Source organism: Grammomys surdaster, unplaced genomic scaffold (assembly GCF_004785775.1).
Source record: "Grammomys surdaster isolate TR1022 unplaced genomic scaffold, NIH_TR_1.0 126185, whole genome shotgun sequence".
Classification (NCBI taxonomy): domain Eukaryota; kingdom Metazoa; phylum Chordata; class Mammalia; order Rodentia; family Muridae; genus Grammomys; species Grammomys surdaster.
In genome coordinates, this window is record NW_021620991.1 from 6,542,643 (window position 1) to 6,558,854 (window position 16,212).

The window sequence follows — 16,212 nt, forward strand, 5'->3', positions numbered from 1 at the left end:
TGTGTGTGTGTGTCTGTGTGTCTCTGTGTGTGTGTGTGTCTGTGTGTCTGTGTGTGTGTCTTCACAAGGTCTGTATAAGCTCAGGCTGGCCAACTCCTATGTAGTGTTGAATCATCTTAAAATGATCCTCCTGCCTCTACCTCAAGGGTGGGGAATATGTCCAGTTCAAGGCTGCATATTTAAGAGTTCAAGATAGAGTTTATTTTAGCTTTTGGAAGTAGGGTCTTCCATGGAGCCCAGTTGGTCCTGACCTCGCAGCCTGCCTTCATCTCCTGAGTGCTGGGGTTATAGCTGTGACTGCACAGCTCCGTTCCAGCCGGATCTAAAGTCTCTTCAAGCCTGAGGGCGGGCAGCAGAGCGCTTGCCTGGCAGCCACAGGCTCTGCGTCTGCTCCTCAGCGCCGTGAACTTCACAAGCAAGTTAGCAGCACTGCGGAGCGACCAGTCCTCATATTTTAGCTAAAACTAATTTTAAAACTAATGTTATGCTATTAAGTCGACACCATGCTGACATGCTTATAAAAGTTATAGTCACATTCGTTACACAGCTGTTTTAATTAGTAATATTAATTTGTTACAGTTCTGTCCCCTGGCCGTAGCTTCAGTTTTCCTTGGTGAGGAAAACGCGGGGGCAGTGCCGCTCCCTTGCAGCCTGTAGTCCACTCCACTGGCTTTGGAGACAGGGAGTCACTGTTTAGCATTGGCTGGCTTGCAACTTTGTGTGCAGACCAGGCTGGCCTCCAATTCACATTGATCTACCTACCTCTGTGTCTGTGTGCTGGGCCTCGGGGTATGCCACCGTGCCTGGCTTACCTTGACTTCTGAGACAGGCATCCCCCAAACCTAGCATTGAGACTTTGTCCAGTGAAATACTTTAGACACTAGTCACATTAGCTTTCCATTCCACCACCAGTGAACAGAGTTAGATGAGAGTTGGTTCTGTTCTCTACGAAATAAAGCGACCGACTGCTGAATCCACAGCTAAGCAGGATTTTGGTCTTCTCCAAGGATCTGCTGGGGGGCAGATGGGTGTTTCCAAAAATAGCTTCAGTTCTCCCCCAAAGCGCTAGAATACTTTCTGGTTTATACACACCTAAATCTTGAGCCACACACATTAAGAGAAATACCAAATGTGAAGGTTCTAGATGCTTAACTTGTTGCCACAGCATGCACGTGGGATCAGGAAAGCACTTGGCACCCATCCTCCAGCCACTGTGTTAGGTGCAGGGATCAAACGCGGGTCTCCAGGTTGGGAGCCACAGCCTTTATTCACTGGGTCACCTCACAGACTACCAGGAACGGTGTGGCGGAGTAGGGCAGTAATCCCAGCCCTCCGAGGTTGAGCCAGGAGGATCGCTGGGAGCTCAGGAACAGCTCAGGTTGCAGAGACCCTCACACACCTCGCCCTTCTTTAAAAGACTGGCAATAGGCTAAGGCCATGCAGTAGCCGGGTCTTTCAGTGTGTGGAGAAAGACTGGGACTCAACTCCTTACAGCTAAACACAAAGCCTACGGAGCTTCATCCAGAATTCCATACGTTTCTGAGAATCAGGTCTAAAATGGGGAAGGGCCCGAGGCAGGCTGAAGACGCCAGAGTTTCATCTCTGGACACCGGGGGAAGCACACTCCTGATGTGACTGCTGACTGGGCTCTAGGTCCTCAGAGCCGAGCTCCGTCATACTAGCTGGACATGGGAAGACACAACAGGATCACACTTCTGCACAGCAGCCTTGGGAGAACAGTACTGTCGGGGGGTGGGGGCACATGTTAGTGGAAGGATCCGAGTGAAAGGCTGGAGACTCTCCAGAAATTAGTCTAGAGATTTTTTTTTCTAGAAGAAAGGTGTGCTAGTGTTTGAGTTTGACTTGGAGTCTTATCTGCACCCTCCGTAAGACTGGACTTGAACTGTGTCCCACTGAAGGACGGTACAGCTAAGGATCTTGCCAGGCAGTCTGTTAAGTCCAAGCTGCTTTAGTTTAAGAGACTACGTCAGCTGGCTAATGCCAGCTGTTAGACTGAATTACTACACTCGAGACTAGTAAGAACAGGTAAGTGTGTGCACTCTTGAGGACCTGACCTCTGCTACCTGGCGCCCATGTGAGGGGAAAAAAAAAGCAAGTAGTGTCCACCTATGTCCTGCCCCAGTGCTGGGGTTGGAGGCAGACTGGGAGATACATCAGTGCCTAACTAATGTAGTGGAAATGGCCAGTGTAAGGTTCAGTGAGAGACATCCCGTTCACCTCTGACCTCCTCATGTGCTCACACCAGGACCCACACATACATAAAATACACAAATAAGTGAAAAACCAGTAAAAGGGTGAAGCGGTACCTTCCTGACTTTAGGATCTGGGCATGCTTTCTTAGAATACACCTCTTGGTTGGTGGGTGGGTTGGTTTTTGTTTTGTTATTTTGAGATTGGGTCTCTCTACATAGCCTGGCTGTCTTGGAATTCACCGTGTAGACCAGGTTGTCTCCCGAGTGCTAGGATTAAAGGTGTGCACCAACACATCCAGTTTATTGCATAGCTTTCTGTAGTCCAGTGTGAGTCTGTGCGTGTGTGTGTGTATATATATATATATATATATATACATTTGTATATATATACATATGCACACAGGAGTGTCCACAGATGTTTGAGTGCTGAGGAGGAACTGGGTATAAACAGTCCATAAAGTCCTCCACAGGACTTATATTTCAGGAGTAACAGCAGAATGCCACTTTGGAGCATCACCAGTAAACTCAAACAATTTGCTCTAGCAGTACTTGCTGAGGGTGCAGTCTGCATCTTAATCGGTGGCTTCACAGAGGAATGGGCTCTGTGTGAACAAGCCAGGAGGGAAACCGCCGAGTTATCTCACAGAAGATGGGGAAGGAAGAATGAATTCAGTACATATTTTAAAGACGACCATTAGTCCTTTCTCTCTGGAAAATGAAAAACCCATTCATTTTTTTTTTCCTCTTGCTTTTACCCAGAAATTAAAGGCTGGGGAAGGGTAATTAGCAGAGCGAGCACCTCCTGTCAGAGCCAGCTGCCTGATGGGGACCGACATTCTGGCGGTCAGACAGAACTGAGGAAGGTTAACGCAGAGTTCATCAGTCCCTGCCTAGGTTGGCATTCTTCTTTCCTACCAGGACAGGCAGGCCTCACTCACCATCCGGTTCAGGGCATGCCGGCAAGTGGCTGCCTTTCTCTTCTAGAAGTCTGGGCACCGAGGAGGCAGTGTGGAGAAGAAGGCAGACAGCGTGGGAGGAGCTCACACTTTATTACCACTCCCACCCCAGCTGCCGGCAGAGCTCTTCCGATGCACACACCCCTGACCCTGGGATGTGAAGGGACTGCTCACCATCCCCAATCAGTTACCTCCTCCCCATGGCACCTCATGTCATCTCTTCCACCTTGGTGGCTTCAGTACCTGGTGTACTGGCCTGGTGAGATGACCCAGCCTAGCCGGCGGAGGTGCTCAATGAGCAAGCCTGGTGATTTCAGCTTCATCCTTGGAACTCATAGGTGTGCCCTGGTACCCACAGCGCCATCCCACACACACATTTTTTATAGATGGGGGAGGGGCTGGAGAGCTCTCAGCAGTTAAGAACACTAGGTACTCTTGAAGAGGACTTGGGTTTGACTCCCAGTACCCACATGGTAACTCCATCATCCATAACTCCAGTTCCAGGGACTCCCAACATCCTTTTCTGATGTCTGTTGGCACCAGGCACACACGTGGTACACAGGTTAGACATGCTACCACTCACACATTAAGTCTAAGTATTTATAATAAGTCTCTAAAAATGTCCAAGACACAGAATCATTCCGTATCTTGAAGTACTGCTTTGCTTTTTGAGAAGATTTTGCCCAGGCTGGCCACAAATAATCCTCCTGCCTCAGCCTTTCAAGCAGGTAGGTAACAGGTACACCATAACATAGTGCCTGGCTTCTTGATCATGTTGGCCATCCGTGTGGATGGAAAGCTGTCTGGTCAAGATGACTCAGCAGGAGAAGGTGCTTCCCTCCAAGCCTGAATACCAAATTCAATCCTTAGGGCCACACACAGGAGGGAAGAAAGCAATTCCTACAGATTGCCTTTTGATCTCCTCATTAGTGCTGTGGAACACGTGTGTTCATTGCAAAGAGAATAGAATCCCCAAAATAATTTTAGCTTGAAACCTTAATTCTATTTAAATTTTTTCCTTATTTTCTTAAGCCAGAGTGTCCTACTCTGTAACCTTCTCGGACCTGTAGTTCACTACGTAGACAAGCATGGCCTCAGATTCACAGAGGTCCCCTTGCTTCTGCCTCCCAAGTGCCCGGATTATTTTAAAATTTATTTTTAGTTTTAATATACCCTGGATTTCTAGGAACACACACATTTAAGATGTAACCCAAGGACAGGTGATAGTCTGTTCAGAACTTCATTGTTTGGGAAAATCTCTTTGCCAGGACGATGCTGCCGTGATATGTCTGACAACTCTGCCAGCCTGCCTGTGTCAAATTCAAGGCAATCTGATGCTAACACAAGAATCTGAGAGCTTTGGTGTGTTTGGTCACACACAGTGTAACATATACGCTATTTACTGGAAAGTATTTCCCTTTGTATTTGTGTGCTGTTACACTGGGAAGGGATTGGTGTTTCTGAACAAATAACAGCAGGTGGGTGATCACCGATGGCTTTTATTTATGGTTGCAAGGCCCCACGAGGATGTGGGGGGGGGGGGTCTGCTGGAGTGAACATCAGTAATGGCTGCTATTTAAGGACCGAGGCAGCACAAAGCTATGGGAGGAGCTGTTGATGCCAACATCTGGAACTGGTGCTGTCCGCCACTACAAAATGTAAAAGCTGCTGACAGACCCAACTCCCCCTGTAGGCAAGCGAACAATTGTTCTCATCTGCTTGTGCACCCCACCTTCACCCCACGACTTACTGCAACATTTGTCAGTGTGAGGCTGGGTGTGGTTCTTTAGGGAGCACGTGCTCGGCATCTATGGATGAAGCCCTGGTTCAATCCCCAGTACCCACAACACACGTGTGCGCGCCCCGCCCCATGCGCACGCACACGCACGAAGTGGGCTGGAGACTCCGAAGGCACTGTTTTCTCCCAGCGTTTGTAAAAGTCAAATGACCCGTAACTAGGCGTCCTTTCCCTGAAAGCAGACAGCACTGTAGATTGCAGAACTTGCAGAACTCTGAGCAGGGAAGAACTAGAAGTGCCCTGGTCTGCAGAGAGAAACCTGAGTGGCAGAGCATGGGTCTCACTTAATGACTCTTTCTACCCCCCTTCCCCCACCCCCACCCCCACCCCCACTGGCAAAACATATTAGAAAACGGAATGGAGTTTCACAGTGTAACAGCTTCACAACACTGAGTCAGGCATTAGAAATAGTGGATTAGACTCCATGTCCCTGGGGTCTGCAAATGCAGCATGTGCCTTTAAGCAAACAGCAACTGTGGTTTTTTTTGTTTTTGTTTTTCGAGACAGGGTTTCTCTGTGTAGTCCTGGCTGTCCTGGAACTCACTCTGTAGACCAGGCTGGCCTCGAACTCTCGAACTCAGAAATCTGTCTGCCTCTGCCTCCCAAGTGCTGGGATTAAAGGCGTGCGCCACCACTGCCTGGCCGCATTTATTAACTCGAGAAGTAAGTTTATGGGCAATCGCTGCTGTTGGGCGCCTTTTCTCTACCCTTGTGTGTCTAAAGCTCTATTGTTCAAGGTGTAGAGTAAGGACATCAAGTCCAAAGTATATGACAGGTTTTCATTGCCCTTGACCTGGAACCTAAGGCCTACCATAGGCTAAGCACATTCTGGGAGCTGGAGAGATGGTTCAGCGTCTCTTCAGAGCCCTGGCCACGCTTCTAGAACACCCAGAGTCAATTCCCAGCACCCACATGGCTGCTGAGAGCTGTCTAACTGCAGTTCCAGGGGACCTGACGCTCTCTTCTGGCCTTCATGGACATGAGGTACATAGACATACATGCAGGCAAATCACTCCTACAGATAAGAAAACAAAACAGAAGTCCCAGTATATCAAAAGGAGGTAGAGGGGCGTATGCACAGCCATGGACCTGCTTTTCTGGAGCTAGAAGAGCACACGGCAGGAGGTGGAGGTAGGAGGTGGAGGGGAGTGTGGGCGGAAACAGGATCACGCGAAAGGTGTTCACTGACTACAGAACCACGGCTCTCCTCTGCAAAGCTTGTTCCGGATTGGCTACGAGAGGGCTCGTTTGGCTCGCTTGGGCCTCTGCGGTTCCCCAGGCCGTGGGTTCCTCCGTGCAGAGAGATTCCTGAGTGAATGCAAGCTCTGCACTTGCTGCAGGCGCAGGGCGAGCTCCGCGGCACAGGCCTGTTGGACTGTCTCTGCCTTCTGTATGTCCCAGCTCAGAGTGACAGCCAGGGCTTTGGGGTCCTCCTTGGAGACCGACTGCAGCAAGAATAAGAACCACTGAGACTGCCGCTCTGTGCCCCTCGCTGGGCTGCTGCTTTTCTTCTCTCTTAGAGACAGGGACCAGTACTGCGGCCCAGGCCGGCCCAGAATGCGCTATGATGTTCCTGTCTTCCTTTCCCTTCCCTTCCCTTTCTTTCTTTTCCACACCCCCACCCCCATTCTTTCTTTCTTTTTTTTTTTTTTTTCCTTTTGGTTTAATACAGGGTTTCTCTGTGTAGCCCGGGCTGTCCTGGAACTCACTCTGTAGACCAGGCTGGGCTCAAACTCAGAGATCTACATGCCTCTGATTCCTGAGTGCAGGGATTAAAGCCGTGTGCCGCCGCCGCCACCAGGCTATGATGTAACTTCTATGGCACATGTTTAGGTATCTTTTTAAAATCCACCAAGCACAACAGGAAATTGAATTATGCTCAAATTAATATAATCTCCTTCCCTTCCTAGCATCGGGAGGTACGAGATACACAGGGACGAGAGCACCACCCTGATGGACGCCCTTGTCAGGGGAGCTCTCCGCTCTTGAAAAAGCCAGCATAAGGCGCCCCCAGAAGCCCGCCTTTTTTATTTCCCACGGTGTTAGGGACCAAACCCAGGGCCTTGTGAATGTCAAGTTTGCCTTTGTGTGTGAGCGACTGCACTGGCCTCAGGGCTTAGGGATCACTGCAGAAGCTTTGGCCCCACAATTCTTCCAGGTCGTTATCATTTGGACAAGAGACTACTGTTCGGTGACCTAAGGAAGAACATCCCTTTTTCTTTTTCTGTTTTTTTTTTTTTTAATCCCTTTTCTTTTAAAAGTCATGTGGACCTGATCTGATCGTTGGTGGCGCACGCCTTTAATCCCAGCACTTGGGAGGCAGAGGCAGGCGGATCTCTGTGAGTTCAAGGCTACCCTGGTCTATAAAGCAAGTTCCAGGACAGCCAGGGCCACACAGAGAGACCCTGCCTCTACCTCCTCAAAAAAGCCAGTTGGATTTACATTAAGTGAAATGTTTACACATGCTCTGGCCATATGAAAAGGCAAATGGGCGCTGTGAGTCAGCCGTAGAGGTGAAAGAAATCCACATACACGCCTCTGCACCTCTGAACTACACTTCCAAGGAAATCACTGTCTGCACTTCTGGGCCCCTAGTTCTTGCCCACCTCCAAATCCTGACTAGATAAACTCAGCTCTGGAGCAGGCTTCTCCTTCAGTGTAGTAAGGATCTGGCTTCTGAGCACCACTTCTGAAGCCATCTCTCTGCTGACACCTGTGTCAACTGTATCCAGCTCTTCACTGAGGGCAGTTTTGGACTCTGCAATGTAGACAGTAAAGCAGCAGGCTATGAAAGAGCAGTCCCCAGCCAAGCAGGCAACCTCAGTGCGTGAGAGAGAAGTGTCCTTCCCAGGGACCGTCCTCCTCAGGCAATTGGGCTGCTCTGCAGACAAGGCCTCCTCCTCAAGGCTGCTCCCCAGTAGCTGCAGTGGGAGTCTTACCTTTCTGGTTGGACAAGATGTTGCCCTCTTTTTCCAGGGCCTGGAGATAGAGTTCCAGGAGCTGCTTGGACTGGCGGGCTTCTTCTCTCTGGTCCAACACCTGCTGGAGCGTGCTCTGCAGCCCTTGGACAGTGGCACAGCTTTGGCAGAGTTCCCGAGCCAGCTCTGCACACGGGATGTCGATGAGTGCCTGGCAGCAGAGAAAGGCTCTGAGAAAGCGCAAGGCGGGCTCTAGTTCTCCAGCATCCAGTCAGAACCAGCTCATCTTTTCCTCAAGTTATGGTTGACATTTCCAAAATCCTAGTGTGAAAACTGGGGAAATGATGTGCTGGTGTCTCGTAAAAAACAAATTAAGCCTCCATTTTGAAATTCACCCACAGGGATGCAGGGCCAGTGGGCTGCACCACCAGAAAGGCATTAACAGCTGGTGAGCATACCGTGTGCATTTACATGCACCCCCCCCCCCAAAAGCAATATGAACAAGCAGGGCCATCTCAGAGCTGCTTCATTAAAGATGGCCAGGGCAAAGGCCTTCACCTAAAAGAGCTGCGCCAAAGACTCCCGAAGAAGGCTTTTCTCTTCCACAACCCCTCCGGTACTCCATACTTGCTCCCAATCCAACTGGACCCTAGTCATCTCAGGCTCCACTTTCCCCCTCCTGCCTGTCGTGCAGACATCCCAAGGGGAAATGTGGACCATGGACACCACCCTGTCCTGACTTCCTCTCCAGGTGGTACACCGAGGTCGCCATGGTACACCGAGGGTGCCTGGGTACCCAGAGAGAAGACGGAACCACAGCACTAGTCCCAGACCTCGCTTTCCCCTTCCGGTCCGGCACGTAGTGGTGTCTGATCCCTTGATGGAATACACGGGGTATAGATTCTCATTCCTTTGCTCTGCCTTCTCCTTTACTCTGCCTTCTCTGGCAGCAGAAGGCAGGAGGCCATACCACACACCGGCTGGAGAGCTGGCTCTGCAGTTAAGAGTATGCACTGCTCTTGCAGAGGACCTGAGTTCAGTTCCCAGCACTTGTGCAGGGTGGCTCACAACTTCCTGTAACTCTAGCTTCAAGGGACACACACCTCTGACCTCTACCAGCACCTGGACTCACACACCATCCCCACAACACACACACACACACATACACACTCCACATATAATTAAATCTTACCAAGAAACAAAAAGAAATCCAACAAAGACACTAAAGGAGTCAACCGATCATTTCCACAATGAGTCAATATAAAGAATTTTTTAAAATGTTAGTATTGTTGTTACTGTGTGTGTGGTGTCTGTGAGTGTGGACACAAAGGCGCTGGGGTGAGCAAGTAGAGCCCGGGTCTGGGGAGCAGAAGGCAGGTGACTGTGAGAACTGAGTGTGTTCCACGTGGGTTCCAGGGATGGAAGTGAGTTCCCTGGGGTTAATGGTAAGTGCCTTCACCCACTAAGCTGTGCTGCTGGCCCTGTTTCTTAAAAATATTTATTCACCTGTTTCCTGACTCAGGTCGTGAGGCCTGTGCTACAAGCACGTTTTCCTGCTGAGCCATCTCGCCAGCTCAAGATTCCGTTGTAAAATGTAACCTGTGCTGAGCGTTGACATGACTGTTCAATCCGTGAGGGATGAAGGATGTTAGCTGTTTATTCTAAATTTACCAGAAGGATAATTTTTAGTAGGCTCAGTGTTTTTTTTTGTTTGTTTGTTCGTTTGTTTTTTCTTTTTTAATATACAACACTTGATTAAATGTAGGTTTCTAGGCTGGAGAAATGGCTCAGTGGCTAAGAGCACTTGTTGCTCTTGGAGAAGAACCAGGTTCAATTCTTAGCACTCACACGGTGGTTCACAATCATCTATAACTGCAATTCAGGGGATCTAACAGGCAAACACATGTACATATGTCTGTATGCAGGCAAGACACTCATTTACAAAAAGGAAAATCCTTTAAAAATTAGAGTAGGTTTGGCAGGATTCTCTTAAGAAGCCTACAACTATGTCTTAGATGTATAGGGTCCTCTAGGGTTCTGGTGGGTTTTGTGTGTGTGTGTGTGTGTATGTGTTTTGTTTTTTGGGACAAAGGCTTACTCTGAAACCATTGCTGGTTTGGAACTATATATACTGGGCTGGCCTTGAAATCACAGATATCTGCCCCGCAAGTGCTGGAATCAGACATGAGCCACCATGCCTGGCTTGTACTGTCCTTCATTTGTGCAGCTCCGCTGATGGCAATGCTTAGATGGATATTAAAACCCTTTCTTAATAAACAACGTTGCTAAAAAAAAAAAAAAAAAAAAAAAAAGGCTAGGCATGGTTGGAGGCTGGAGCAGGAGAATTGCTAAGAGTTTGGGGTTAGCTTGGCTATAGAGACCTTGTCTCCAAAACAAACAACAACCTAGGCCTGAGCATGTAGCTCTGTTGGTAGCATATTGGTAAGTGTGAGCCTACATCAGGAACTTAGGTGAGCCAGCATAAACCGGAAGTATACACCTTAAGCCCAGCGCTGCTATGGCGACACGGTGAGTTTAGGGCCAGTCTGCAATACCTAAGACCGGGTTCAAATCAACAACAACAAAATTGCTTCACAAGGAAGGCAACACTGTTGACACTCTTGGCAGCTGGTCTGAACTCAGAGGTATGTCAGCTTGCTAGGCAGCTGAAGAAACACATTTCTCAAAGCTAGGGTGGGACTCAGAGGCCGAGTGAGCCTGAGGTGCACAAGGCTGGGTTTGATTGCTAGTATTGAAAACAAGCAAAAACAGCTGATGATAAAATGATCCATGCTTTAGGGGCTGGAGAGATGGCTCAGCGGTTAAGAGCACTGACTGCTCTTCCAGAGGTCCCGAGTTCAATTCCCAGCGACCACATGGTGGCTCACAACCATGTGTAATGGGATCCAATGTTCTCCTCTAGCAAGTAGATATACATACAACTCTTATATACATGAAATAAATTTAAAAAAAAAACTTTTTTATTTAAAAAAAAAAAGGTTATTTTTGCAGAGTAGTGGTGGCATACACCTTTAGCCCCAGCACTTGGGAGGCAGAGACAGGCGGATTTCTGAGTTCGAGGCCAGCCTGGTCTACAGAGTGAGTTCCAGGACAGCCAGGGCTACACAGAATGAAGGTTCTAGGTGTAAGACTTAGTTATGAATTAAGACCTACTGGACGTAAATGGTTAGAAGTATAGCTCAGTGGTGAATCAGGGCTCAGCGTGCTCGGTCCCTAGCACTAAATAAATCAACCTAGAAAACAACAAAGAGTGGTCTGTTGTGGGGCGGTGGGCTGTGAGAGGCAGCTGGGTACCTAGTTGAGTAGGCCTTGAACCCCCTTAGACCCTCCAGGGACGGGAGGAGTTTGGCCTTGTTCTTGGGCCCCTGGCTCCTTTCACATAGCTACAGTCCTCCACAAAGAGGTCTGTGGCCATTGGTCAAGTAGCACAGGTGGAGGGGGAGACACAGGCCGCAGAGTCTCAAGACATCTCCATATTCATGAGATACCTAAAGGCCAGAGGGCTTAGCCCATTAAGCTTTCCTTCCCAGACCCTCCTCCTTGCAGAAGGTATTTAACCTCGGGCCTGCCCTGAGAACACGGGGTATAGTTTCATCCACTTTCCAACATGACAATAAACATTTTAAGACCATGGACTACCGCTCTTCTTTGGGGCCTGCCTTGGGAAACTGTGGGGGACCGTGGGAAACCGTGGAGAAGGTCTTCAACTACTGAGACACCTTCTAACCTCCCACCGATGGCCTCTCTATACTTCCACGGACGCCACTAACTCAAGAGAGCTAGGTAAGCCAGCCATGACCCAGCCAAGAGTCTCCGAGGCCAAGAGTCTCATTCCCTGCGGGACAAGGCTGGAGCTTCCCCCCCACCTTCTTTCGGCTGCAGGTCGATCCAGCCCGTATGCCCTACCCACACCCCCTTCTCCGGCTTTCAGTGGCCTCTCAGCAGCACCTGAGAGCCCAAGGGCTGAGACCAGTCGGTTCCAGCTGTCTCCTGGCCGGGGGACCCCCAACTCAAGAGCTCTGGCCCATGACCCCACAGTCTGGTGCATCCTGCAATCCCAGCACCTTGGCAGTAGAGCAAGAGGAGCCAGCCTGGGCTACAAGAGACCCCACCCATTCCAGAAAACCAAAACAGGGCTCAGTGCTTAAGCATGCTTGCTGCTTTTTTTCAGACAACTGGGGGCTGGTTCCCAGCACCCATGTCGGGCGTCTCACAGCCACCTTTGACTCCAACTCCACAAGATCCAACGCCCTTTCTGGGCTCTGTGAACACTCACAGATACACACACATTCATATTAATAAAAATAAATCTTAGCCCTGTGGAGTGCCACACACCTTTAGGTCCAGCACCTATGAGGCAGAAGCAGGGGGATCTCTGTGAGTTTAAGGCTAGCTTGGTCTACAGTGTGAGTTCCAGGACAGCCAGGGCTACACAGAGAGACTCTTATCTTCAAACAAAAAAACATCTTTTTTTTTTTTTTTTTTTTTGGTTTTTCGAGACAGGGTTTCTCTGTGTAGCTCTGGCTGTCCTGGAACTCACAGGGTAGTCCAGGCTGGCCTCGAACTCAGAAATCCGCCTGCCTCTGCCTCCCAAGTGCTGGGATTAAAGGCGTGCGCCACCACGGCCCGGCACAAATAAACATCTTAAAAGATCTTTTAAAAATCTCAAATAAATTGACAATTAAAAGAAATTAACAGACAATGAAACAACGCAGTTACTATGGCAGGGGAGCTTGGGGCACAGAACCCACGGTTCTGGGGCAGTAGAGGCTGGTGAGTGTTGTGGGCTGTGGAGAAGACTTACTTGGAGGTCCTCCTCTGACAGCAGGATGATGCTGGACAGATCCTCTTTCAGCTGCCTGGCCACATTCTTCCACTTCACCCCTGGCCCGCTGTCCGTTTGATCTGCTTCAAAGGACTCCTGGGAAACCCAAGCTGTTCCTCCATCTGATACAGAGAGAATGCTGGTCAGGTCAGTCACTCAAGGCCAACACACAGCACTGTGAAGAATGTGCACTTCCTTTGGACTGACCACTCAGGATGGTGACAGGGAGGGACCTTTCTCGGGGATTTACAGGAAAGCTAACCTCTACCTCAGGCTTTAATTTTTCCTCCTCTGCCTTCAATTTATTTCTGTTTGAAACTGCACTGTATTATTTACACTAAGTGTGATGGCTAATATCTTTAACCCAGCCCTCAGAAGGCTGAGGCAGTAGGACTGCAGCAAGTCAGAGGCCAGCTTGATCTACAGAGTAAGACCGTGTCTCAAAAGGCAAAAAAGGAAGCAGCAGCCACTTAACCCTAAAGTATGGTAACGCATGGGACAAGGGTCCCACCATACCCGTCTTTTGATAATCTCTGTGCTGGGGGGGAGGAGGCTGAAAAGAGGGAACGGGAGGAGGAGTTAGGGTTTCAGGCAGCACATGATACACTTGAATTCACTATGTAGTTGAGGCTAGCCTAGGACTTCCAACACTCCTACCTCCAACTCCTCCCTGGGGGTGTGGGAGGGGTGGAGACTGAGCCTTTCTTTAATTGGGGCAGGTGGTTGATAGAGCCACAGGGGAAGGCTGACTGCCCCGACTCAGCAGGAGTGGTCTTTGAAAAGATGTTTCTTTAGCTCTAAGACAAGTGCTAATCAATTCTGAATCTGCAGTGCTGCTGACGGCAGCATTAACCTCTGCTGAGATCGTTCTGTGTGCCAGACAAGATCAGTCACTAATACAACGCCTTGGACAATGTCCGGAGACATTCTTGGTCGGCACAGTTGGGGCAGATACTGTAATTATTATTTCAATGAGGATCAGGAGCCAGCAGGCTGTGTAGTTTGACCAGTTCCCTGGCTAGAAATGGCAGAGCTAAGACTCACACTCCTCTTTTTATTGACACGCTGGGTTTCCGTTGCTATGGGTCTGGGTGAGATGTCTCGTTCCTCTTCATCCCCGTGTCTTAGCACCGTGCCTGGCACGCAGAGATGCTCGGGTAACATTTGCTGTCTAAGTGCTTAGACGACCAGACAGCAACCACCGGCCTGCGTAGGCCAGCGAGCCTGGACGGCTGTTGGTTACACAGCACACATCTCTCACCTGAATCGTTGTATGTCCACTTCTCATTGCAGGCCAACGCCACAAACTTCGTATTGGACGGGAGACAGAGGAAGTAGTCATCGTCGTCCACGATTGTCCCGTCCTCCGCCAGGACCAGGGTGATCGGTGTCAGGGAGTTATCAATGGCCAGTAGTTCACAGGCTGAGAAGAAAATATTTGCCAGGCGACAAACGTCCATAAGGAAATGATATCTGTCTTAGTTCTCTCTGGTATGCCCCACGTGTGTGGCGTTCATCACATGCCTGGTACTATTCTAACTGCATTTCCGGTAAAGAAAAAAACTAATGCTATAAAGGAGGTACTATTATTATTCCCAATTTGGAGACAACGAACCCAAGCTCTGAGCGGTCAAGGTGCTTACTCAAAACCCACTGTAAGCGGCACAAGTAAGACTACACTTTTTGTTTGTTTAGATTTTACATGTATGAGAGTTTTTTTTTTCTGAATGTATGTGTGTGGACTACATACATGCGTTGTGCCTACCCACGGAGGCCAGAAGTGGATGTTGGATGCCCTGGACCTGGACTTAGAGAAGGTTGTGAGCCACTATGTGGGTACTAAGAACTGAGCCCAGATCCTCTGCAAGAGCAGCGAGCGCTCTTAGCAGCTGAGCCATCTTCCCAGAATCCTAACATAGGAGGCGTTTGAGTCTGCATAAATAAGCATTCAACCAGAGGCTGGTCTGATTACTGTGGGCGGGTAATACTGACTCTTGCTCGATTATTCGGTGGTAATCTTAAATTCTACATATCAAATGTCAGAAAACAAAAAGAAGGTGGCTTCTTCTCTCTGTGGCTATCTTCTTTCGCAATTCTTCTAGACTGCAGGAGAGCACGGTATCGGCAGCAGCTCGACTCAGTGTCTTTTCTTTAATCTTACTGCCAGGAGAGGCTTTCCATAAGACTGTCATCACCCAAAATAGAACACCAGTCTCCTATAGGCTCAGCTGCAGAGAACAGAAGCCTCTGTGCCAAGGACACCCAGCCAATGCAACTGAAGCGGCACTAAAGTTGAACTAACCTTGTGCCGGGGTGAAATGCAAACCTTGCTGTGACAGAATCCCTGTCACCAGATCAAATCCTGCTCCTGGGTCTCAGCAGCTCTGGTGGAAGCGCTGCACACCCTGGCACACACTATGACTACGTGCCCAGAGCTAGCTGACATGAAAGACCTGCAGAACTTCTTTGGGTACCTCATTAGTTGCTACCGGCTAATAACGCTTGTAAGTAGCGATTGAACAGACCATCTCACTTGAGAGTTCCAAGAATCTTTTGAAGCAAGGCTGGAAACACACCCACTACACTGCTGAGAAAACTAAGAGTCCAGAGATGGTTAAGTGCAAGGTATAGTCAGGCTCAGAACCTGGCCCACGTTCCTTATTTGCACTGGCAGCTCTCTTTTAATGGAACAGGGACTGACTGGAGACACCCATTCCCACCCCGCCGGGGAGCCCCAGTACCGCCTCTGTGAGCCAGAATGGACAGAATACGCTGGACTTCGTTTGGTCCAAAATCAGGCCAGTGAGCCTGGGTCTGCAGTTTCCCGTCCCCTTCACGGCTCCTCTCACTGTAGGTAAGTTAAAACGCCAGGAATCTGTCTCACGTGGGCCGCTGCAGTCCCTAGGCTCTGGGGTCACCTTCCCGACCCGCCCGGTCCTCTCAGCAGCCAACCTTTGCTCCTCAGCTCCTCGAGACTGGAGGCTGCCACGCCGTGCTGATCACGGCTGTGATTGCGGCGTAGCAGACAAGGTTTGAGAGGCCGGACATCGTCCGGGTCCGGGGCGCTGGCTCCCCGCGACAGCTCCATCCTCAAAGTGGGACCTGACCAACTCTGGGAAATACCAGGCAGTCCAGAGTCGCTTCCCTAAGCTTTGACACCCCTCCTTCGGCGGCCTGCCGGGAGATGTAGTTCTCTCAGCAAGTTACGCGAGACCAAGGCACGCCGGGAGACGTAGTTCTAGTAGTGGCTAATCACAGGCGTTCCAGGGCACGACGGGAGTTGTAGTTTCTTGGTTCAAAGCCCGGGGCGGGGGAGTCAGCTTAGGAAAGTGGTACGGGTTGGTGATTTTTTTTTTTTTATCTGTTGTTTTCTTTCCCCTCCCCTCTTTCCCCTCTCCCCTTTTCTTCTCTAAAACACTGTATGATGGAACCCAGGGTTTCATGTATAGTAAGCATAGTTCTTACTACATTGCCAGCCACG

General features: G+C 49.6%; 1 protein-coding gene across 1 annotated transcript; it reads right to left on the minus strand.

Moving 5' to 3' along the window:
* Nucleotides 1-5,301: 5,301 nt before the first annotated feature.
* Dffa (DNA fragmentation factor subunit alpha) lies at nucleotides 5,302-15,880 on the minus strand. The gene is made up of 6 exons (XM_028757869.1): nucleotides 15,684-15,880; nucleotides 13,993-14,154; nucleotides 12,711-12,853; nucleotides 7,907-8,096; nucleotides 7,574-7,725; nucleotides 5,302-6,412 (listed from the first exon to the last, which is right to left on the minus strand). The coding sequence occupies exons 1-6, from the start codon at nucleotides 15,817-15,819 to the stop codon at nucleotides 6,200-6,202; spliced, it is 996 nt and encodes a 331-aa protein (XP_028613702.1). The 5' UTR covers nucleotides 15,820-15,880; the 3' UTR covers nucleotides 5,302-6,199.
* Between the last annotated feature and the right edge of the window lie 332 nt (nucleotides 15,881-16,212).